Source organism: Desmodus rotundus, chromosome 2, assembly GCF_022682495.2.
Source record: "Desmodus rotundus isolate HL8 chromosome 2, HLdesRot8A.1, whole genome shotgun sequence".
NCBI classification, from domain to species: Eukaryota; Metazoa; Chordata; class Mammalia; order Chiroptera; family Phyllostomidae; genus Desmodus; species Desmodus rotundus.
Window position 1 is genome coordinate 22,759,752 of NC_071388.1, and position 26,378 is coordinate 22,786,129.

General features: G+C 36.7%; 1 protein-coding gene and 1 pseudogene across 1 annotated transcript in view; one reads left to right on the forward strand and one right to left on the reverse strand.

Moving 5' to 3' along the window:
- LEKR1 (leucine, glutamate and lysine rich 1) overlaps positions 1–26,378 on the forward strand; it is a 150,064-nt gene that overhangs the window by 24,014 nt on the left and 99,672 nt on the right. The window contains exon 4 of the mRNA XM_053918039.1: positions 24,758–24,877. Coding sequence (XP_053774014.1) covers positions 24,758–24,877 — 120 coding nt within the window. The remainder of the gene's footprint in view (positions 1–24,757; positions 24,878–26,378) is intronic.
- Positions 9,727–11,549, reverse strand: LOC112308523 (small ribosomal subunit protein eS4, X isoform-like; annotated as a pseudogene).

Genomic DNA, 26,378 nt, shown 5'->3' on the forward strand with positions numbered 1-26,378 from the left:
GAGGATATTGCCAAGGATGTTTTTTGTTGTTTAGCCACCTTTTCCGTGATCAGCAATGCAGATCAGACTTTTTCTGGAGGTTTTTTTTTTGTTTGTTTAATATGGTATTGTAGTTCTAGGTTGGAGACTTCTGAAGCACCTGGTCTGAGACATATGGGAGACAATGAGGAAACGCAGGGATCTCATTGCCATGATGTTTTTCAGGTTCCAAGATTATGAGGCCATCTGCTTTCTTTGCATCCTTCAGTCTTCCTTTGCTTGTATTGTATTATGATCAGGATTTTTTAGTTGTAAGAGTGAGGACCTGGGAGTAATGGGGCTACTCTGTTTTGGTTGTGACCTTGGGTTAAATTTTGGAAAATTAAATATTGCTTTGAATAAGAACATTTAAAAAATAATTGATTAAATTTTGACAGATGTCAGTAGGTAGCTCACAAAAGTCAGCAGTTACATAAGTGCATCTCCACGTGCCTTCTAAACACTTCCTCTCTGACTCCTCTTATGCTCATGCCAAACTGGGACTGCGCACGGAGATCTGAGCAGCAGTAGGGTACATCTGTCCGTGAGGAGCCAGACTTACGAGTTCTGTTGGTCACAGTTAGATGTTCTCACAAATCAGGCGGGCTGTACATAAGTCAAGTGAAGAGCAGTCGGCCCTTGGAAGGGCATAGGTAGGTACTAAGGATTCAGAGAATGATATTGAGTACACAGTTTGGGGTAAAATTAATACAAAGTTTAATTTTCTCTGAGTTCATAAAGGAAGAGTTAGAGGAAATAGCTGTACCTGGCTGGAGCAGAGGGTGGTGGGGCAAACGAGGTAAATTTTGTTAATCATTATCTTCCCCTGCAAACTTACTTCCCAGGTAGACCAGTTATATCAGTTAGGAATGCAGTCTGCAGAAAGAGGCTTAAATGGACAATGGTTTATTTGTTTCTTGAAAGAAGAAGGGGTATAGGCAGCTGAGCCATGTCACCAGGGACCCAGCCTCTTTCCATCTCTCACCACATTTCTCAGGGAGTGCGCCTTCAGCCGCACACTCGTTTTTTCTCCTGATCCCAGGAGGGCTTATACACCACCGGAAGGTAGGAATAGGGAGGGAGAAGCAGTCAGGGGAAATGCCTGTATGAGGAAGTCAAAAGCTTTCCCACAACTGCTGGGGGGTCAGGGGAACAGACTGCAGGGAGTTGGCTCGTTGCTTCCTGAAATGATACCGGGTTCTGTTTAAGGAAGAGGACACTGGCAGGACCTGCCTCACTTGACCATCACATTTTCCTCCAGAAGATAACATGCACGTGCTTACTGGAATTCCTTGAGAAGGAGAAAAATAGTATCTCAAGAAAGAAATATATCATGGCCTCATCTGCAGAAGACCTTGCCTTCTGTACGTGTCTTTTTGCAGGCTGCACTTTTTCTGCTTTTGCTGTGCTCTGGGTGGCACGGAGGCAGTGTGAGAGGCAAACATGTTAAAAATGTTTGGGACAACTGAATTTTGAATATTCAAGACTTTAAAGAACAAAGAATTGATGTAGAAGTGCAGTTCTTATGGGGTAGGGGCATACTTCTTAGGGGATCATTTCAACTCTGGGGACTTTTCAAACCCTCATTTCTCTTCCAAAATTGTGATTCGTCCTGTTTGTGGGAGAATGAGAATCTCTACAGTGAAATGAGAACTGTTATTCATACGAGTGTGATTGAGTGTGATTGCGCACATGGGGAAGGCAGGAGAAAATGCTGACTACCATTTGGAAAAGCATTTATTCTTTTTCAGGCCACTGAAAAATGCCTCCAGTGGATCCAGGGTTGTTAACAAATACATTAAACCTAGAAGTTCATATCATGTTTTACTTAGTCTAGATATATAAATATTGATATTTGTGTTATGCACTACTTAAACTTTTAGAAACCTAAGCAAGTTTTATTCACACCATGTAGTTCTAAGACCAGCTAATCCTTTTATCTATCATCTTTTCATTTTTCTCTCACACCACCACTAGATTACATTACAGACCAAAGTTCTTAGGTATAAGGCCTGTTTTCCTTTATTTCTTCCCTCTGTAGACACATGCAAACAGTAAATAGAAGTTGACAGGTGTTTTTACTATTGATATAAATAATGTTTACATGAGTTTCCTTGTTACAAGACCAGGCAAGGTTATGGAGATTGATATTTATTCAACAACATTGATAGACCTATGTACACATGTATATCTTTTATTACCAGTATAACTTTGAAAGCCCTTCTGTGTATCATTATGTTGTTGCTATAGCAACATGGTTACCAAAATAAGGTACATTTTTTTCTACTTTGTCTTTTTAAAGGAGGCCTTTCCCCCACAAGGTTTTAAATCAGCATTTCAGAGTTTCCAGACATTGTAGTCCCCAGACATTCAGTAGTCTTTCTATTTATCTTTTACCCTTGAATTTTCCTTACTTATAATTAGTTAGTTATTATTATAACACAAAATACAGTTTTTATTGCACTAAACCCTAGTGGGGATTGCAAGAATGAAAGAAGGAAGTGGTGTATGATGTAGTATAAACACTGGAGGCTCTGCTGTTACCTAGCCCCATGACCTTGTCCCATAAGCTTTTGGTACTTTTGTTCCTTCGTCTATAAAATGGTCAGAGAAGCAACTACAGGAATGATATTCACATTAATCTGTGCCTGGCAGGAATTCAGTGATGTCTCACTTTTTGTTCTCCTTTCCATGCTTGTTAACTAAGGCTAATATGGTGTTTTCCCTCCATAGATATCATCACATTTTCACCTACCTTGATCTCTAAATATTGCCCACGTACCTTGGTGTCTCTAAATATTGTCTAATATCACAAGGGAAATTTTGGGGTCTAAGAAATGTCCCGATCTCAGTACTACCATGATAATTAATTCCAATTTAATTGGGGTTGTAAAATGCCTAGCCCAACTTTGATTAGGTCCACACCCTGTTTTTCTGCTCAGTGGAATAGAGATTTTATAGAGAGCATGAATTTAGAACTTGTTACTTTTTATTTATTATGACCTCCTTTCCCCCAAAGGACATGAGATGTTTTAAAGGAACATAATAAAATTAACAACATGGGGAAAAAAGGGAGAGGGAAGTGTTGGGAAAAAACACTCCGGAAACTAAATATGTCAACCCTCAGGGTCAACAGTTAAGTGCAGCTTTCCTGCAATTCCTTTTACCTGAGCTACAGGCATTTCTGTACTCTTATTCTTTTTATAGGAGCAGGAAAGGAGTGGGGGTTGGGAAGGTGGGTTTTATTGATTTAATTTGTTTATGTATTTATTTAAGCATGGCTGATTTAGCTCTAGAAATCTACAAGAGGTCTATAAGAGATAACTGGGAGGGCAGTCAGACAGTAGTGAGAACCTGTACTGTCTGTGTATCTGCAGCGAATCTTAATAGGCAGTAGACGGCTGCCTCTCTAATGCTGGGCTCCATGCTGCTGTTCATTGAGAAGGCAGCAAAACTGTTCTGAAGAACACAGCCTCAGCTTGCCTCTCTATTCCCTTTCTCTCCATCCTCTTCTCTCCGCCCACCTCCTTTCTGCTTCATTTGCCCGCAGGCTTGAACAAACAAGTCAGATCATTTTATTTTGGTTTAGGAATTGGATGGTTTTAATTTGTTGCAGACTTGAATTACTACATCTTCAAAAAAGTGTGCAATTTGGTTTCTTCTCAGATTCTGTATATGTTATTTATATATTTCTAAATGGGAACAGTTTCAAATTGTGGGGAAATGAATTAACTCATTGGGTGAGGTGTGATCAGCAACTCCTGTTATATCCATCTTATAGATGCTAAACAAACAAAAAGATTAAACAATAGTGCTCACACAGCTTATTAAATCCTTTTTCTTATTCAAGAGTGAGAGAGAGAGAGATTTGTTGTTCCACTTATTTATTTATTTATTTATTCAATGGTTGTTTTTTATATATGCCCTGACTGGGGATTGAACCCACAACACTGGTGTATCAGGACGACTCTCTAACCAACCGAGCTACCTGGCCAAGGCCTTAAGTTTTTTTATTTTTATCTTTTCTGTAATGTCACTATTTGGATTAGTTGAAGCAACCAAGCAAATGTGGATATGGCAAGTGATGACACGAAGACACTGTCATTGGAGACCTGTGTTTGAAAGGACAGGGCACACCTGATCTTGGCTCTTGTCTTGCTGAACTAAAGAAACCCAATCGTGCAAAAAAACCACCCAGTATTAATAAGAGGCAGGTTGGTTGAGTTCACAGAACTGTTAGGGAATAGTAGGAAACAGTGTGAAGAACTCAACAAGAAATCTTTTTCACGTATTACTAGCCTGATTTTAAAGTAAACTAAAGAAGTGGTGAGAATGAAAAATTTTTCCCATTAGTCAAGTGACTCCATATCTGAAATTGCTGATTTGGATGTCCATTCTTTGTCCATACACTTCTCGCCTTCCAACTGGATCAGTTTCATTGAGGCCTGAAATCTGTTGGTGCCTCTGCCTTCTCTCTCTGTTATCACTTTCTTTTTAAGTCCAAATTAGTTCCCGTGGTCTGTGATGTTAATCATTCCCTTGACAGTATCTTAAAGTCCCCTGTCTCATTATCCTCATATGATGCCCCTTCCATCATATCAGCTGGAAAACCCCTGATATGGGTAACTCCACTAAACACTCTTCATACTGGCACTACAGCTTCCAGGAACCTGATACTGTCATTCCTCTTTCTATAGTATTTCTGCTTTCTCTTTCTCTACATACTCCTTCCTTTGCAACAGCATTTCCTCAAGACTCTCCAAACAAACAAATGAAACCTTCACTTAATCTAAGGTTTCTTCTCACTATTGCCTTAGCTCTCCCTTTTCATGCTAGTCTTATCAAATAAATTATCTGGACTTACTATCTCCATTTTCTCGCTTCCAAATACATTGTGGCTCATTTAATCTGCTCCCTCAGCATCATTTCAAAATGTTCCAATTCAGGTTACCAGTTACTTCCATGTTACTAAATCTAAAAAGTGTGCTTGTTCTTTATTTTTCTTGACTTCTTACTAGTATTGACACAGTATTTTACCCCTTCTACCGCAAATACTCATCTTTTACTTCTGTGGTATCATATTCTTCTGGTTTTGTGTGGGCCCTCATGATGCCTATTCCTTCTCATTATCCCTTCCTGCTTTCCCCATTTCCTGCTGCTCTGTAAATGCTGGAGCCTCTCAGGGCACTGTTCATAGCTCTCTTTTTATTTTCATTCTACATTCTTCAGTTTCCAGTTGATCTGACCCAATCCCAAGGCTTCAGTTACCCTCTTTGTGTTGTAGGCCTGTGAATTTCCACTTCCCCTTCTAATTTATCCACTGACCTCCAGGCTAATCCTTTCAATATCTCCACCTGCTGCATCACAGGCTTCAATAATGCCCCAAGGTGAACTGGTCATCCTCCTCCCACACCTGCTACTCTTATGTTCTTATCTTCAGGAGGTGTTATCCCCAGCGTCACCATGCAGCATTAAGGTAGTGTTGAAAGTCTGGGTTCTGCGACCAGACTGCCTCAGTTTGAATCTTAGCTCCACAAGTGGTGTGGACTTGTGCAAATTTCTAAATACTCTTTGTCTCAGTTTCCTGGACTATAAAATGGGGATAATACTACCTACATCAGTTGGTTATTCTGAGTACTATGTAGGGTTGTTGTGAGGTTTATTATATATATGTATATATGTATATGTATATACATACATATGTAAGTAAATTGAATAAAATATATGAATTACTTATAAAACAAACTAATTATGACACCATCATCTATCCTGGGCATTGTTCTTGATTCTTCCTATTTTATCAGCTTCCTCCCCAATATCTTTTGAATCTGTCCCTATGTCTCTCAATCCAGACATCATCCTGGTCCATTCTCTGTTTGGACATCTATACTACATGACCTGTTGCCCACTTCTAATCCATTCTTTACTATACAACCCAGGTGACTGTGTCAAAATACATATCTGATCATTATGTTCCACTAGTTTACCTGCCACAGGTTTGCATTGTCCTTAGAATACTCCAAAATCCTCTTTATGATTTGAGAGTTTGTATGATATCTGGCCCTTGATTAGCCTCACTCTCTTTGTGCTAGTCATCTGAGACGTTTTTCAGTTCCTAAAAGATGCTATACTCTCAATCCTGACCCTTTGAATGTACTGGACCTTGTCTGAGAACTCTTTGCCCTTCCACCATCTTTTCTCTACCTCCCTTTTCAAGTTTTAGCTTTAATGTCGGGGGTTCTGGAAGGCATTTCCTGACCGTTGAAGGAGTCCCATGACATTCTTTGTTTTTCGTTTTTTAGTGTTTTTCATACTTAGAATTATTTGTCTAATGTTTGCATTTTTGGCTATAGTGTAAGAGCTATGAAAACTAGTCAGATTCTTTGGTTTATCTATCCCTAGCATGTAACAAAGTTTGTGGCACATAGTAATGTCCAAAATGTTTGTTGAAATTGATTAATTTATGAGTAGATATGAAAAGTGTATGGTGGCTTCCTATGTTAGAGAAATGCTCTACTCTGATTCTTTTAAGCAGGAGAGCTAACCTTTACCTGTAGATGCTGAAAAGGCCAGATACTTTCTCAGCTTCACTCACAGTTAAGAGTGACTTTGCATGAAAGCTCTATCAAATTAGATGTGTATTGCAATGTTAGTTACTTGTGTTGATTCATTTTAAAGCAAAAATATTTCTGTACATCCACCAAGGGCACCATTACATCTGATATCCAGAAGATTTAAAAAAAAGAACAAAGGCTCTGGTATATTCCTTTCCCCCCTCCCCTGCTACAGTCACAAGGAGATTTTTCTTTGATATTTACTATGGGAACTTGGTCGAGTTCCTGGAGACAAATCTCCCAATATTGTTGAGGCCATACTATAACTGGGTTCCCTGAAGATTTTCACTCTTAAAGCTGTCCACAGTGCGCTTCCAGCAATTTGTAAACTACAGTTCATGCTTTCCTACCCCTGATAATTGTTCTTAAACAATAAAAGTAAACGAACTGTCTTAGGACTTATGACTAATCTGAATAAAATAACTTATACATGTAAAAAAAGTCTACAATTTTTTAACAAAGTCTTTTTCCTTTTATTGCATTGTTTTGGGTGGGAGTGCCTCTTTTTTTTTTTTTTTAGCAGTTTGTGATTTCATGGGCAGATAAACAGATTTTAAAGGCTCGTGCTAGTTTTCAGTAACCTATATCCCCTAAAACATTGTTGGAACAATCCTGGCTGGTGTCCTCTCCCCTTCTGGTCACTTCCTGTGCAGGCTGTCCTGGTTCTCCTCCTTAGCCTGCTGCTGTGCGTGTGTAGTGCCTCTTACCATGTAAAACCTTTTGTTGTCTTCTGAGAGTATTCTTTTCTCTATACAACGTCTTCATAGACAGATAATTAATTACATTTAAAGTTTTTCCTCAAATTCTTTTTAGCAATAAATTACAAAAATGTTTCATGGTTAAAAAAATTTGTTGGTCATATTTAACATTTTTTCTGTTGCTGTAGGTCTGTGAGCTTCCTTTTATTATCTTATTTATTCATCCCAGCAACATTTTTCCTTTGGCTTGATTTTTATTTATTTATTTATTTATTACTTTTTTATTGAACTTATTGGAGTGACATTGGCTAATAAAATTGTGTAGGTTTCAGGTGTATAGTTCTATAATACATCATCTATATATTGTATTGTGTGTTCTTCACCCCAGATAATTTTGATATAGATTTGAGTCAGTAGGAAACTCTCTGAGACTATTCTCACTTCATTGTGGTTGTAAGTTTTTTTTTCCCATTAGCCAAACTGAGCTACCCATTTAATTTCTTCCTTTATGGTTAGATTGTTTTGATTCTTTAAGATCCTTCTTTTTTATGATGTTACCTCTGGTTACTCTAGTCCATAATATCTCTTTTTGATATCATGTAACACTTATATTTTTATAGAAACCATTTAACAGTTGAATATGTACTGTCTTATTTTGTGTTTTTATTGGTGTTTGTTCTGAAGTCTTGCCTTTTAATATGTCAAACTCGTAGAGAACAAGAACTGTTTTTATTTTCCCTATATTACTGATAGGACCTCACACAGTGATGGGTACATGGTGGGTGCTTGCTAATATACTGAGTGTTTGAAACGTATGAAATGAATTTTGAAGCTGAGGTTTTCTTATGACATTTCATTTTGATTTTACCGCTGTACCTAACAGAGGGATGTCTACATACCTCCTGGAAGGTACTCAAACTTATGTATTGTTCTGTGTTATAAATGATATCTATGTCAGGAGTGGTGAAATGCAATGGTATATCTCTTGCTGCCACCTCTGTTTTCTATTAACAATAAATGCATGTAGACCTAGAGATGGCTGTCTGCCATGAATTGCATCATTTACACTGGTTTTTAATATGCCTCCTGGCATTTCAGTTTCTGTTCTCAGCAGGCAACCTCACTCATGCTGAATCCTCTAATATTTGTATGCAGATAAATGCTTAGAGAGCTGTGAAAGATATTTTGGCTTCTATATCGTTTCAGATGAATGTCAAAGACACATTGGAAAGTATATCATTGAAGTATAATTTAAAATATTGAATCATAATAATTTCCTAGAATTTATATTCCATCTTTCCATTATCAGACATGAGTTTTTATATTGATTTTTGTCATTGTGGATGCTTACTCCTGGGCTTCGTAATCGTGCTCTCAGAAGAGGAAGGATGTGTCTCACCTGCTGCCAGCCAGCAGGCAGTATACCTGAGCATGCTGTGCCTGAGGGGAGCAAAGAAAGAGAGAGGGAAAATGGAAAATGGTTTGTAACCTTTTCCTTGCCCTAGTTGGAGGGGCAGTGTGGCAATGAGGCTGGGAAGGAGGGAGATGCATTTCAAGTGTGATGTTAGCTTTTAGATAAAGCTCAGAGAAGAAGGAAAAAATTTACTTTGTAATAATTATACATCTTTGCTGTGTCAATAATTATGTAGATGAGTTTAACAAACATTTTTTAAAAGATTTTTTTCCCTTCAGGACCCTTTATGTTCAAAAAACACATGCTATACATGAGATAAAGGTAAAAGAAAATCACATGTATTTTCATAGAGAACATTTTTTCACAAATTTTATGTTAGTAAAGAATAGATTGATTTTGATAAAAACAAAGAACAAGAGTTCATATTTAGTACCATCTATTCATAAATATTATGGATTTTTTAAGATATTTTGAGTGGCCGTGAAAATGGTAGCTTTGAATTCTGAATTCTCTTTTGAAAAATATTCAAATGATTAATTTATACATTCTGCTTTATTGGTGTACTGATGAACGTCCCCTGGTAATTGTTCAGGGGAAAACAGTCACACAATAACTCATGGAATCATATGAGTTTTAATCCTATTGTTGATCTAATATAGAGTCATTTTTATCTATAAGAAATTTTAAAAATAAAAATAGGACATAATTTGTTGTTGTTGTTGTTATTATTATTGCCTGAAAAATTCAATCTGCTTTACATGTTACAAAGTAGAATAGCAGGAAACTGTAAACTAAACAAACTCCCCCCACCCATATACCAAAAAGGCAATTAATCATGCTCTGTTATCTTTAATCAAGTACAAAGACTCTTCCAGTCATGTCACCGAGAGCTCATTTCACCCACTGCTCTGTTTGGCTGCCAGCCTCTTGTCTCTCTCCTCAACAATGGTGAGGCAGATCCCTTTCCACAGGGAAGGGAAATCTATGGTTTGTTGCCTTGGCCAATATCAAAAATGTTGGAGAGCAGGTGGCAAAGCTGTGCCATTGGCATCTTTCACATGAACTACGTGCAAAGAACCAGGGCGTCGCTGTTGGTTATTATGCCAGTTCTTCCCAGGTTAGCACCTCTGGTCACCATACACAGGTTACCAGTGTCCAATCAGTAATTTTTCCAGTCCCAAATCAATCTGAATGCTGTCATTCACCTTTATGAGGGAATCAGGGTAGCAGATGGTGAGAGCATCATAGGTTACCAGGTGAGGGATTCCTTTTGTGCTCACAAAGATTCTTATCACTTTGCACAACTTGTACTTGGCCTCATCAGGTGTAATAAGGTGAACAGCAAAGCGACCATTGGTGTCATAGATCAGACAGAATTCTCTCTGGTCTTGTCAACACTGATGACATGAGTAAAACCAGCAGGGTAGATTTTATTAGTTTGGACCTTGCCATCAATCTTAATAAACTGCACGCAAATCTTCTTTTTACTTCATTTCCTGTTAGGCTATACTTAAGTCCGTTCATTAAGAAAATGATGACAAGGAGACATTCTCTGAGCTTGTGGGGACTGGTAGGTAGATGGCTGAGGAGCAAACACATTGGCCAGTTTATCCAGAATCTAATGCTTTGGATACCATGGCTGCTCTAGGCACGGAAAGATGGGGACATAATTATTATATTAAGGTGCTGGGATCAGAGTAATTCTTCTGGTCCTCCACTGTCATTTGAAAAAATTCTCTAGGTGAAGATTTAAGCTAACTCATTCATTCATTCATTCATTTATTCACGAATGATATTTTCTAACTATGTGTATCTTGAGATTTTTGAATATTCATTATATATATATTTCATATCATTGTGTTATTATTTTGACAAACAAGAGAGTTGTTCAGTCCATATTCTGCCATTAAACATGTAAATAAAATAATGGTAACAGTGAACATAATGATATAATTAGGGAAGGGAAAGAATGTCTATGTTTTTCCATGTGTAATTTCATCTAGCATGTGGTCCCAGTTCATGAAACTGTCCAGTTGAATGAGACTGCCTAAGAGATGGTCAAAGAAGTTAGGAGAGTTAGGAGTGGAAAGAGGACTGAGATACAGAAGGGGGAAAAAAGTAAAACAAAGCAGTTGGTCAACACTTCTGTTAAAACGCAAATGTACGTTTGAGAGAATTGATAGTATTTATGGCCAATTTTAACAGCAGAATATTTCAGACTGAAGCTTAGACTAGAAGCAGAACATTGCCAAGTAAAAGATCCAGTGCCAAGTCCACAATAGTCTCTCACTGAGCCATACATACACTGGTGACTTAAGTTTTCCTTATCCTTTTGTTAATAATTTTGTTTTTGCAAAATACGTAATTTTGTAAAATTAAGCTAATGACTTTCTCTAATATTAAGCCACAATATTTTGGAGAGGCACACAGAGAGAAAAAAAAAATAAAAGAATTGAAATGCTTACTAAGAGTGTCCAGCATATTTGGGGGGCTGCTAATCCGAGGAAAGAGATATCTAATTAAACGTTCTGTGTTCTGTTGCTCCTTTTCTTTTGTTTAAGTTTATTTATTTCTCCTCTAACCTTTTGTTTTAGCCTGCCTTTATTTTTTTAAGTTGCATCTGTTAAAAGCAGGAATATTTGTCACTATTGTTCTTCCAGTCTTCTAGGTCTTTCTCATCGGCATCTTTCTCCAAACACAAGCCTGTCTTTCCTTCTTTTTTTAAATGTTTTTTCATGTAATGAAAAGTAATTAAGATGAGTGGAAAAACACAACCTATTACATTTATACCTTCGAAAAATTCATGTTAGCACAACCCATCTTATAGCTCTTATTTTCTGAAAAATTTATTTTCTTATAAGTGCAAAATTACAGACTTTATTAATCTTGTTTTCTTTGGCCAGATATTTTATTCACTCATATCTTTTTATCTAGAAGATTATGTTATAATTTTCTCCATTCCCTATCATCTTTTAAAGAAAAAAAGTTGGCTATTGAAATAAAACTCAAAATTGTCAATGAGTACCTCACTTACACTATAATGTCAGCCTGGTATTTTATGCTGCTGTGGGAGGGAAGACAACAAGGGATCTTTCTAGGGTTGATAGCAAGAATTATACTAAAAAAATTATGTGTCACATAAATTATAAGGAAAATTATGTTTTGTTTGTCTCAGTGAAAAAACACCAACATTCACCCCTGTGCTTCTCCCCTTCAGTGCCTTTCTCCCTCTTGCCCAAATCTGCAGTCAGTTTGGAGGCAGTTAGAAGGAGATGAAAGCAATTTGCTGTGGAAGCTAGAATATTAAGTGCTCTGGCAAGCGTTTGGATTTCTTTCTCAGGAGGAAAGGAGCAGCATGCCAAATTCTTACCACGCTGAAAGACAGAGACTAACTGGGGTTGATTCTGAAAACATTTTAAGCTCATGAAAACAAAGGTTTGTGAAAATTACCACTGAACTCTCTCCCTCTGCGAACCTCTGAGTTTTACGAGGGGATTAAAAAAAAGATACCTGGAAATATGAGTAAGGTTAATCTTCTGCTTACTGTTTCTTCAGTATGTAACATTTGTGGTTTTTAACTGCTGCTCAATTCCCTTTCTTGGTAATGACATTCTACACTCTTCACTTCCTGTCAACCCCTGTTAAATATCAATTTAATCAAGGCAGAATTCAAAATGCAAATAAAAATCCATCTTCTAAAGTTATGTGCAAAGAAAAAATCAAAAGTACAAAATCAGAGGAAAGTACAGTGAACTATACATTAGTAGCAGGATAACACTCAGGGTGCCTGGGTTCAAATCCCAGCTGTGCCACCTCCTGGTTGCATAGCCTCATTCACCTTGCTTAGCTCTCTGCTTCTCTATTCCCTCATCTGTCAAACGGGGCTGACAATTGATCTACGTCATTGGAATACTGTTATGTTTCAATATTACAGGTCATGTAAATAATTAAACAGTGTCTGGCATTTGATAAATACTCAGCAGAGTTCATTATTATTTTTGTTGTTACTGATATCATTGTTATAAAAGTTTGCTTACCCATAGGAAAATATTGGGGTGGCCAAAAATTTCACTTGTTTTTTTCTGTAACATGACTCTAGTAGCGCTTAGTTGTCTTGAACTTCATTTGAAACAATTTTCTTAGATTGTATTGTGGCAGCTGTCATATCAGTGTGCAATTAAAAAAACATCAAAATTGGTGAATTTTTGTGTAGCCGTTTTAATATTTGAAGATAGAAGAAAATACACAACATTTTTGGCATATTATGTTTTATTATTTCAAAAAAGGTAAAAACACAACTGAAACACACAAAAAAAGATTTGTGCAGTGTATGGAAAAGGTGCTGTGACTAATCGAATGTGTCAGAAGTGGTTTGTGAAGTCTTGTGCTGGAGATTTCTTGCTGGACAGACTTCTCTATGTTCCACAGTCAGGTGGACCAGTTGAAGTGATCAAATTGAAACATTAATTGAGAACAATCAACATTCCACGTGGGAGATTGCCAACATACTCAAAATATCCAAATCAATAAAGTTATTGGTGAAAATGAAAAATATGACTTTTATTTTACAGAAAAAACTAAACAGACTTTTTGGTCAATCCAATATGATCTTAAAAAATTAACATTGTAATATCAATAAAATACCAACATATAGCATGGTGACTTAATTCATTTATTTAAATGCCAAAATCTGAGAAGTTATAACATAGTTGATCCAATATATACAGTATGATGTAGCAATTCAGCATTGTTTGCCAAAAGCAATCTAAATTAGTAAATATCTAAATGATAGAATATTTTATAAATGCTCAGTTTTAATTCATTTAAGTGTATATAATTAATACGCCAGGACAGCAAAGTATTGTGTGATTTAATACTTAATGAATTTGCTTTAATAAACCCCTAAAGCTAATATTATAATTTTTAATTATTTTTAAATACAAATAATGCATACTTAAGTATTTTTTTGGAAGTTTGTAAACAGGTATTATATTAATATTGCTGTCATAAATAATGTAGACAAACTTTAGGTCAACCTGTAGCTGTATAAGAAATTTGCAATCAGTCCAATTGTAACGTAGCATTCTATTTCCCAAGCAACTCTGAGGCCTCTTTGTACCGTTGAGATCAGCATGATCAGCCTGCTCCCAAGTCTTGCTGTACCAGCATTCATTTGACAGAAGTGTGGATGAGAAAAGAGGCAGCAACCTTAGATATGGGCAGTTATTTTCTAAAAGCCATGTTTCTTTTCAACAAATAGGACTGAAGTATTTATGGGAAGCTAGATAAGCATCTTTGTGTTTTTTACACTATTCACTCTAGGAAAATTTTCATTTTGGGAAATACAACCCAAGATTACCTAAGGGTAAGCAAAAAGTATACGCATTTACCTTTTGGGACTACACAATACCATACTTAATAAATTATTAATACTACAAGACAGGCTCAACACTGTTTTGTTTCTAAAGGAAAAATTGAAGGTTTATGAATCTTTTTAATCTGAATAAAGGAAGGAAATTCTTAAAGATTATTAAGAGAGAAGCAAAAGGTGGTTGTTTTATGGCATGCAACATAGGGTTAGGTGTCAGAGAGGCTCAATTCGAGGGACCAGGCTATCATCAGAGAATAGTTAGAATAAATTGTACTCATCACCTCCCTGAACTCAACTGAACATGGCTTGGTTTCTTAGGACAAGTACAGAACTTACTAGAAGGGTCAGACACCTGGAATTATACCCATCTATTGGCTAGAACAGATGCTAAAGAAAACAGCCTCAACCTTATGTCCTGCATTGGTATAGTCTTTTACTATCTCCTCCGCCCAGCCCTCCCACCCCACCATGCACACATCCTTTGAATTTTAAAGAGGGTTGTTATGTCTGGAGAAAGTTTTTAACAGGAGAAGTTCAAGGCAAAGTACTAATAATTATCCCCAACAGAGAGCAGAGCTCATATTGGAACTCCAAAAGTTTTATTACTCAGTGACAATTAGAGAAGCTGAATTGCAAGGCTGTGATACTAGTCTGGAAAGAGAATGTTAAGGGGTCTAGTCTTAGATGGGGTTACCAATAGGAAACAAGATTATAAGAAACCAAGACATAAGCCTATTTTATTAAAGGAGGGTGAAACAGTCGACAAGAATGAATTGTTGCAGGGAGTTGGACAGGAGTTATTGAAGGCCTGAAGTCAGAATTGTGCAGAGGGGAGAAGGATGAAGACATGAAGGCAGGAGGCTGAGTCTCTAAGTGGGGCAGTCGTGTGGCCATCACTGTGAGGTAGAAGCACTGCATTACTAAGGGGAGATCACTGACGCTCTCAACCAATGACAGCATCCACAAGGCGAGCCTTGGGAGGGAGAGCAGTCAGTGGGAGGACAGATTGATGGGAAAGGGGTCTCAGGGACACAAATGTTGGTAGGCCCAAGTCTCGGTGGAAGTTTCTTAGGTGATTTCTGGTAAAGCAATCTTTCTAAAATACAAATCCGATTCCTGCTTCAAACCCTCCAGAGGCTCCATTGCACTGGGAGAAAAGTGAAGATTCCACAACATGGCTCACATGATCTCCTTTGCCTTCAATTCTTGTCACTTTGCATGAACCATTAAGAATTAACCAGAAAAATGCTGTCTTTTCTCAAGCTTCTGTGCTTTAGCTAATGCCCTTCTAGAATTCCTTCTGCTTCCCACTGACCCTAAGTCATCCTTTACCATTCATCTTCCTTGACTAAGTCCTCCTTTGCACGCTCATAAAATTCCGTGCATACCAGTTGACCAACCAACCAGTTTTTAGTATTAACTGAAGTTCTTCGATGAATGAATAAATGCATGACTCAGATGAGACCCTGAGTGGAGAGAATTACGGCCAAGATTTAGCCTGGTTTGATGGTCAGCTTGTTTGAAGAGCCTCAAGCCTAGTAATGATAGCTTCCTGTTTGCAGTGAAGCAGCCATCCAAAAACTTCCAAGTCATCTTCCTTAGCTGACTTCTGTTTCTCAATGGAGCCCTTTGTGGGAAACTGGAGCCTCATAAAGTCAGGATGCATAGGAGAATCTCTGTTACTCAGAGGCTCTGGACTCCTAGTCATGCCTTTGCTGTCAGGTTTCAGGTTCTATATTTTGGAGAGTGGAGAAATCTCAAAGAAATAATGTAGTTTCTGACTTCCAGACCCTGGTGGAGGAATGGCAGTAGGAAGACCTTCCCTAGCTTTAATTTTTATCCATGGCTGTTGAAGGCTGTGGCGGGGCTACTTGATAGATATCTGACGATGAGACAGATCAGACTCTGTGGATTTGACAATGTGCCGAGTTGTTACTATGAGAACACATTGTTTAGCAGCTCTCTTCACGTGTCTTTTGGCTTGGGCTTACTGATGTTTAACAAGAAAAATATTAACATTCAACTTCACCAGAAAGATAGGAATAGCATCTTTAGATGTGGAATTGTCAATGTTCTTTCATAAGCAAAAAAGCTTTCTAAATCTAGGGTAGAAAATTGGTTTTGGGGTACTGAATATACCCCAACCTCTCAATGTGAGTTGGGAATAGGATGGAGTGCATCAGTCTGGCCAAGGAGTCTTTCAGGTCTGAAGCAATGGGCCACGTGTGAATTCAGAGGCAGAAATGAAGGGTCAGCAGCTGGAAACCTATTTCATGATCAAGAGAGTTTGTAGGCAACCTGAGACAAGCCTGAAACAGTGTGTAGAAGGAGGAAGACTTCGATGGAGCAGACTCTGTCCTGGGCAGGAGTCCCTCTGAAGGGGACAACTCATGTGGCCAGATAAAGCTCTGCAGAACTCACTAAAAAGAGAAATCTCTGTTCTTGTTGGGAGTGCCTGCTGCTGGTCAACTTTCCTGTTGCTGATGCTTTCTCATACCCTATTTAAATGAACACCACTTTAAATAAAAGTAGTCATATGGGGTAATTATTAAATTAATTCTAAAGATAGAACATTGCTCCTCAAAGTATATTTCAAGGATGTCTTAAGAAATGTCACCGAGAAAGTATTCTATGGTCAAAATATTCCACATTCATCATCCCTCTGTGATTCACTCTACACATTAGTATAGTAGAAGCTCTGAGAAGTTTTAATTGTAAAGAAACCTGTTACTTCCAATCTTAGTTTACTGTGAAACCATTTTGGGGGGTATGGTGTGGGGCTTGCTGTAGGTAAGGATTAACATTTGACGTGGTGAAGAAACTGCTAAAAATCAGACAAAAATCCCTTGACTGGAACCAAACGGAAATTGAGATGCTGGAGCTAGGATTCTCCAAAAAGTTTAAATGAGAAAACATCTGTGAAGCATTTTACATTGGGTCTTTTGCAAAGTTGGTGCTAGGCCAATAAAATATATTCTATATTTTAAATTTATAATGCAAAATAAAAGAATTCGTTTATTCTAAAGAATTTCTCAAGGGAATAGCAGGCAGCCACCCTGTATAAATTTCAGAGAAAAAAAATATTTGAGGTAGCCAGATTCATTCAGATGGGTTTTAAATAGCTTATTAAAAAAAAAAATCTGAATTCCAGCTATCAAATTTTAGAATTAATGGGATGGCAAACACAGATGCCTGTGGGGTGAGGCACATACCCGGAATCTTGAGTGAGACTGGCTGGTGTGAACTGAAAATGCATGCTCATTAATGGAAGCAGCTGCTCCAGGAGATTATTTTGGTGGGGATTGTGGAGCTATTGTTTTTTAATTTCTCAATTTTTAAAGTAAAGCAGGGGATCTGGATCTTTATGTAGAATCTCTCAAATTTTAAATGTTGCTGCTTGTTTAAAAGAAAAACAAAACCAGGCTGCAAATCAAATAAAACAAGTTCAGGGACCAGTTTGTAACTTCTGAACTAGGTGACTGTGAGACCGCATACAGCGGAACCCAGGGAAGTCTTCATAGCAGCTCCGCTCTGGGTTCTACCTGTCACTGGATGCTTTACAAAGGAACTAGTGTAGCGATGTTCCTAGCCAACCCCGAAACTGAGGTGTCTTTATGAACCTTGTAAGCATGTGCTTAAAATGTATTTGAGACCACAGTACCATTATTTGATGATCTAAATAAAGTCACATTACATTTCCTAATGGCAGTGCAGAATTGAGTTATAAAATATTTAGTAAAATACTGATAGCAGAAAAACTGGTCAAAAGTGAAGAAGGTTTCTTAACTGTAAGAGTATTTTGATGATTATATTTTTATATGATATAGTAACTTGTAGTTGAAATATTTGATAACTTCATTTTCTGGGATATGGCTGGCAATAAGTTGAATTTTGAATAAATACTACTATATTACCTTTCCTTATTATTTTTGAATGGTGAAATGAAGAGCATATAATAGCTTGTCAAAAAAATTGGGCATTTTTAAATGTCACTGCACTATAATGAAGGTTATTTCCTTATTTTTTGCTATTAAAATATTGTATAGCTTTCAAAATTAAAAATGCACCCACCTTTTTAAATCAGAATTTATATTACAGATACATTTGAGATATATATATCACTCATTGTAATTGTACAAGTGATTCGATTCCTTTTTTAACTTTTTACTTTAGAATAATTTTAGACATATAGAAAATTAGAAAAATAGCACAGAGTTTCCATATATTCAACTTCCCCTAATGGTAACACCTTACATAATTATGGTATAATTAAAAACACTAACATAGTAACACTGGTCGGATACTATTAACTAACACACATACGTCATTTGATTTTATCAGTTTTGCCACTAACATCTTTTTTTTCCAGTCCGAGATCCAGCCTGGAGTCATACATTGCATTTAGAGCTCGTATGTTCTTAGTCGTCTTTGATCTGCGCCAGTTCCTCACTCTGTCTTTGTCCCGCGTGACCTGGGGTTTTTGAAGAGTACTGGTCAGTTGTTTTGTAGAACACCCCTCAATCTGAGTTTGCCTGTTATTTACTCAAAATTGTGTTGAGACCATTCCCTTTTGGCGAGAATACCTCAGAAGCGATGTGCCCTTCTCTGTGTACCCTGTCAGAGTGCAGGTGGTGTTAACTTTGACCACTTGGCTACCGTAGTGTTTGCCACGTTCTTCCACAGTACCGTTATTATTTCCTCTTTTCAGTTAATAAATATCTTAGGGGTACTTTGAGAGTATTCCAATATTTTGTTTCTCCTGAAACTTTCGCCCACTTTTAAAGTAACCATCTGATTTTGCCTGCAATAGCTATTATTGTGCTCTTCTAATGATGGTTTTCTTGTTTCCATATTTGCTGTACATTTTTTAATTGGAATTTCTCTGTGAGGAAGAGCAGTTCCTTCTCTCCCATTTACTTATCTACTCAGATATTTATTTATATCTGAATGGACTCATTCACTTTCATTTTGTGGGCTACGATCCAATACTATAGTTATAGTTAGTTATTTTATTGCTCAGTTCTTCGAGTTTTGGTCATTAGTAGCTCTCTTGCGTGACACCTGCGGTCTTTCAGCATGCCCCTGTCTTCCTTTGAGGTCTTCTTTACTTTCTGGCCCCACAAAATGTTCTAGGCCCATCTTAAATTTTCTCCGCCCCAACACTATAATAAGACGAATCTGGCTTGGTTTCTTTTATTGGAGAATGGTGTTTAGAAACCAGGATAGGCATTGAATGTGCTCATAGCTACTGGGGTGGCCTTGCTTCTGAGTGAATATTCATTGTTTTTGCCACTTGTACCTTTCTCCTGGATCATGACATTCAGAATATCCATTCATTTTTTTTAAAAAATAAATGCTTTTAGGGCTATAAGTTTTCCCCTGAATACTTTAATATATAATATTTTCATTATCATTTATTTCTAAATAGCTTATATTTTCAATTTTTATTTCCTCTCTGGCTTACGGTTTATTAGATAATTGTGTAAGTTTCAGTGTATATAGATTTTTGACTGCCTTTATGTTTTAAATTTTTAATGTAATTTTATTGTGGTCAATAAATGTAGGATTTTTTTTCTTTTTGAGACCATATTAAAATTTCAATTGTCACTGATTACATATCAATTTTTATGATTATACCATGTGTTTAGAAAAATGATTATTAAATCTAATTCTAATTATATCCATACATCAAGCTTGTTAATCGTTATTCCAATAGTGAGTATCTTCATCTATTTTTCATGTCATCATGACCATGCCATTTCTCTGAGAAATGTGTTAATACCTTATACTGTCATTATTAACTTGTTCACATTGGATTTTTAACAGATTTTTCTTTACATATTTTTAAGTATGTTTTGGGTATATAAAAGTTCATCATTATCATTTTTCTTGGTGGATAGGAATTTTTATCAAAATGAAAGGGTTGATCCATTTAATGTTTTGCTAGTTGTTAATATGTATTTTATCAGTTTAAAGCATCTGTCTTATATATATTTTACTAACCTTTTAATTTATACATTTCTCTATTCTTTTTTTTAAATGTGACTCTTGAAAATAACATTTGACTGTTTTTTTTTCTTAGTATGCTAAGACAAGTACTTGTCAGGTTACAAAGTAGGGCTGAAAATAGGAGTATTCATTAAAAATATTTTATAGGTATGTTTAGGCTTCTGGGATCTGTCTCTACGCTACCTCCCGAAAGACCTATAATTACCTTCCGACTGTGGCCGGTGGCTTAGGTACAGCTAGTTCCCCACCTGATTATTCCACAGTGAAGCCCATCATTTATTAATTCCCACACACACCAAGAAACTTATAGATAGCGTTTCAGTGACTCATTCATTAGGGTTTTTTATTAAGAGAAAACAGTATAATAAATACCCATTAACATAAATTCAAAAATTACCAAGATTTTGTCACATGTCCTTTTCTTTTTTGTTTGTTCTTTTCATCCCTATTTACTTCAGTGTGAAGTGCCATTTTCTTATGTAATAATATTATTATTGTGTCCAAATCAGCATTATCTCCATGGTTTAATCTAATTCCCAGTTCATAATTCGATTTTCTGAATTTTTAAAATTCTCATCTGAGGACGTGCTTATTGATTTTTAGAGACAGGGGAAGGGAGGGAGAGAAGGAGGAAACATACACGTGAGAGAGAAACATGGATCAGCTGCCTCCCATATGCACCCCTACTGGGATCCATACCTACCACCTAGGCATGTGCCCTGACCAGGAACTGAACCTGAAACCCTTTGACTTACGGATGATTCTCCAGCCAACTGAGCCACACCTGCCAGAGCTCTCAATTCTTAAATTTATTTTTACAGTTTACTTGTTTGAATCTGGTTCTATACGAGGTCCACGTGTCACATTTGATTGTCACTTTTCTTGCTTCTCTTTTATCTGGAACCAATGAATGCCCTTTCTCCCTTTGTCATCATTAACTTGTTGTAGAAACTGGACCACTTGTCCTTTAAATGCTTCATTTGTGAGTATGAATAGACAACAAAGAATCTTCAGACTCTTTTCATGGCTATGATTTTATTTTATTTTAAATTTTAAAATTTTCTTTTTCAATTACAGTTGCCATTAATATTATTTTATATTAGTTTCAGCTGTACAGCATAGTGGTTAGACGACCATGTAATTTACCAAGTGATCCTCCAATAGTTCAAGTACCCACCTGGCACCACACATAGTTACCGCAATATTATTGACTATATTCCTGTGCTGTACTTTACATCCCTGTGACTCTTTCGTAACTACCAATCTGTACCTCTTAATCTCTTCAGATTTTTTTACCTGGCCCACCAATACCCTCCCCTCTGGCAATCGTCAGTTTGTTCTCTTACATCTGTGAGTCTGTTTCTGTTTAGTTTGTTTTGTTCTTTAGATTCTGCATATAAGTGAAATTATGTGGTATTTTTCTTTTTATGTCTGACTAATTTCACCTTTAGGTCTACCCATATTGTTGCAAATGGTAAGATTTTATTCTTTTTTTTATGGCTGAGTAATATTTCCTCGTATATATGTACCACCACTTTTTTATCCACTCGTCTATTGGTGGGCATTTGGGTCACCCCCATATATTGGCTACTATAAATTACACTGCAATGAACATAGGGGTGCTTATGTTTTTTCAAATTAGGGTTTTGGGTCTCTTCGGATATATACCCAGAAGTGGAATTCCTGGTTGTAAGGCAGTTCCACTTTTAATTTTTTGAGGAAACTACAAAGTGTTTCCCACAGCGGCTGCACCAGTCTGCATTCCCCCCAACAAGGCACAAGGGTTTCTTTTTCTCCGCATCCTCACCAACCCTTGTTTGTTGATGTATTGATGACAGCCCCTTGGACAGATGTGAGGTAATATCTTGTGTGGTTTTAATTTGCACTTCTCTGATGATTAGTGACATTGGCCATCTTTTCATATGTATTTTGGCCATCTGTATGTCCTCTTTGGAGAGGTGCCCATTCGGTCCTCTGTCCATGTTTAAACTAGATTGCTTTTGTGTGTATGGAGTTATATGAATCCTTTATAAATTTTGGATGTTCACCCCTTATCAGATATATCACCTGTGACTATCTTCTCCCATGTACTAGGTTGTCTTTTCATTTTGTTGTTGGTTTCCTTTGCTGGGTAAAAACTTTTTAGTTTGATGTAGTTCCTTTGTTTTTTCTTTTTCTTTTTGATATATCAGAAAACAATATTGCTAAGAGGAAGGTCAGAGAGTTTACTGCCTATTTTTTTGTCTGGGAGTTTTATGGTTTTGAGTCTTACATTTAAATAAGGACCTTAAGATTTTTAAGGGAAGCCTCAAATGTGAAAGAGAAAAAGAAAAACAAAGGAAAAAATGCAGTAAGGTGAAGGAAACTTTAAAAATACACTAAGCTTGATATCCTCAAAAAGATAAGAAATTGTATCCATGAAACAAGAAAAAGGGGCAGTAAAAAATTTACCTTCAATTGCTAAGAATTCTAATTAAAATATGATAGCTGAAATTAAGCATTTTAGGCAGGATGGAAGATAATGCAAGTGGAACAAAATGTTAAAATTGATAAGATGGCAAAGAAAGTTTAAGAAAATCAGAAGTATCTTTAGGCGGTCTCACACCCAAAACAGTAGAAAAGTATTGCAAAAAGAAAGCAGAGAAAATGGAAGGGGAAGGAATTATTTCCTTAGGGGAGAATTCTTGAAACTAAAGAGCATCAGTTTTCAAACTGAGTACCATGTGTCCAGCACAGAGAATGACAAAAGACTAACATGATGATGTATTGTGATCAAATTTATGATACAAAGTGAAATAGAAACATTTTTAAAGCTTCTAAATTGAGGTGGGCCATGATGTGGGGAGGGCCTACCATATATCATACGGAGAAGCCTGAATTAAAATGACATTGGACTTCTCAAGCCCCACTGGAAGTTAGGAAAACAGTAGAACAGTGCCCTAATTTTCTACTGAAGAATACTTTTCTCACTTGTGATTCTAAATCCAACCAAAGTGTCCAGTCTGAGATAAAATAAAGACAATTTCAGATATTCAGGGTCTCAGATTTATTTCCCATGCACAAAAACATCCTGGAGGACTTATTCCACTCAAAGGAGTAAACCAAGAACGACTTTAGAACCAGAGTACAGGTCTCACAGGGAAGAGCTGAGGACACTACCTGAAATGATAAGGAAGGGAAGTTCCGGGATGAGAGTTGCAGAGTCAAACCTGAGAATAACCAAGACTGGAGCAGGGGAATGGAGCGCTCCAAGAAAGCCGTCTCCTGGAAAAGAAATGATAAGGAAGGGTTATCTGCTGTGTCGGAAGGTACTGAGAGAGGAGCACTACACCTGTCAGATTCAGAAGTATCAGTGGTAGGTACACAGAAAACTAAGAAAGAAGAAAGGAGATGGTTTTAAATCCAGGGACAACAAAAATAGTTATACAAGAATAGAAATGTGATTATGGTATAACATGTGGCGCATTAGTGAAGAATAATGTAATTACTGAATTAAAAGATTGATTTATATTGGGAGGGTGAGGGGAGAATGCTGTGTGTGTGTATAGGTATATGGACATGTGTAGGAATGTCAGCCTTTTTTAGGATTGTGGCAGAGACTGCTGGCTGCCTACCCTAATGTTCATTCTCCCTCCCTCCTTAGTAATAGAAATGTGGAAATACGTGAATGTCTGGGGACTAATCTTTCCAGTTAAAAGACTACATTTCCCAGCTTCATTTGCAACTAGGTATTGACCTGTGTCTCAGTTTAGCAGAAGTATTCAATGGTACTTCCAAGAAATCTCCTTAAAAGGCACAGAGTGAGCCATTATTCTCTTCCTGCTGCTAGTCTGGAGTGGAGAAGTAATTGATGGTGTTTCTGCCATTATCATGGTCTGTGAAGAGAAAATGCACACCAGAAATGTAGAACATGGAATTGGAGGAATCCTGAGGCCCTGATGACACTATAAAGCTATCATATCAACATTAGACTGGCTACCAGTACATTTGTTTTACGCAATATACCCTTCTGTCTTAAGCCATTGTATTCAGGTCTCAGTTATATGTAACATGACCAGATCTGAACTGACTTGTAATTCACAAGATAATATCTCAAATGAAATAATAATAGTACAAGCATGTAATTTACTAATATAGAGGTAAATACTATAAACAGAAAAAAATTGAAAGTATAGTAGGTTTGGGCAGCGGGAATGAGGTAAAGGTAAATGATTAACTATTTTTTCTTGTAACTCTTAATCCAATAATATTTGACATTTCAAATTATGTACATATCTTACTCTAATAAATAAATTGATATATTTGTAGTTACTGTTAAATTAGTATTTCAAGTAAAAATATGTGTTCATTGTAAAAATTCAAACAGTACAGAAGGTAGAAAGTAAAAGTCTTGCCTCCCATCAGTTCTTTGCCTTTCCCTGCCCATCAGTTCTGCTGTCCTCCCCAAGGGTGATGGACGTTCGGCACGTGTCTCTCCATACTTTTTCTATATGCTCATTCAGCAGATATAGAGATGCATAGTTTTCATCTTTTATTTATTTTTTATTAAAAGTTTATTTAAATATTAATTTAAAAGAGTACTCATGAGAGAATATTTAGGTTTGTAATGGATGTTATTTATTTATATTTTTAGAATTCAAGCTGAAAGCATGCAGTTAAAAAGTCAGCAAAATGAATTTCAAAGAGTACAGAAAGAATTGAGTCATTTGCAACAGCAGTTAAAAATTAAACAGAGACAATCACAAGTCTGCAGGTAAGATTATGTTTAAATAATTGGAAATTATAAAGCTTGAAAAGATACATTTAATAGTAGCTTTATAAATATTCAAACACAATGTAGTAGAGTTTCTATATTTGGTGTGGTTGAAAAGTATGGAAATAACTGCACTTTTTAAAACCATTATCACAATGGAATAGTTTTACCAATAAAATTTAAATCAGGCAAATGTATTGTTCTTATTTTGCAGTGACATTTGGATTGAAAACAATAGTAACTAATACATTTTCCTCTTGACCGGTATTTCTTGGTGTATTTGGATCCCCTGGCACAAAAAAAACATAATTGAATAGGGAAACTTTCTAAATATAGTAATTAAACTTCTAAATTTAGAAATCTCCAGCATAAATGGTGTTAATTCTGCTTTTATATAACTTTTGGAGAGTTTATAATACCTAAAGGTAAGACCCAATGTTCTAAAGAAACTGGAAAGTACATTTTTCTTTTATAAATCTAAAAAGGGAATTGAGTTTCAGTTTGCAGGCCAATGCTCAATCCACTGAGCCACACCAGCCAGGGCAATAAATAATCTTTGAATAAATGAATGAGTCTACTCACAAAACAGATGACCAGCTTGGTCTTCAGAAATCTCTGCTGTTTCCTGGAAATCTGGTATTGAACCAGCAGGGTACCACCAGGTGAGCCCAGGTCCCGTCTTAGTCATGGTGATCTGGGTGCAAGAGTGGCTGCTGTCACAGCTTTGGCCCAAGTCTGCCAAGTAGTCTGTATTCACTTTTAGAAGTCTCTTAGTGTGAATCATTCATACATGTTTGAAATATAAAGAGCTTACCCTTTAATTTTTCTTATTTGTAAATCTATCTACACTCTGTCATCTCTGAAATTTTCCATGCCAACTCCTCAAAATTTCTCCTCCTGGCTCTCTTACATTTACTTCAACTCTTCAGTCTCAATAAAGCTTCCAAAATTTTCTCTGATTTTTCCCAACCAGTTCCTGGCTTTACTTTGTTTTCTAGCCTTGATCCCATAGTTAAATTGCCTGACATTAAAAAAACAAAAACAAAAAAACCCCAGCTTCATTGAGACATAATTACATACTATAAAATCCACCCATTTTAAGTGGCAATTTAACAATTTTTAGTAAACTTACTGAGTGGTGCAGCCTTTACCACCTCAGCCAACATTAGAACCTTTGTCATCCACAAAGATCTTCATGCCATTTGCATTTACTCTCCCCACTTAGCACCAGTCCTGGGCAACCTTCTTTCTGTTTTATAAATTTGCATTTTTCTGGACATTTCAGATATATGGAATCATGTGGTCTGTGGTCTTTTACATCAGGTTGCTACCATTGTGTTTTTGAGGTTCATTTCTGTTGTATCACACATCAGCACTTCGTTTCTTCTTATTGCTGAGTAGTTTCCATTGCGTGGATGCACCACGTTTTACTCATTCATTTACCAGTTGATGGACTTTTGGATTGTCCACTTCACACTTAAGAATAATGCTACTCTAAACA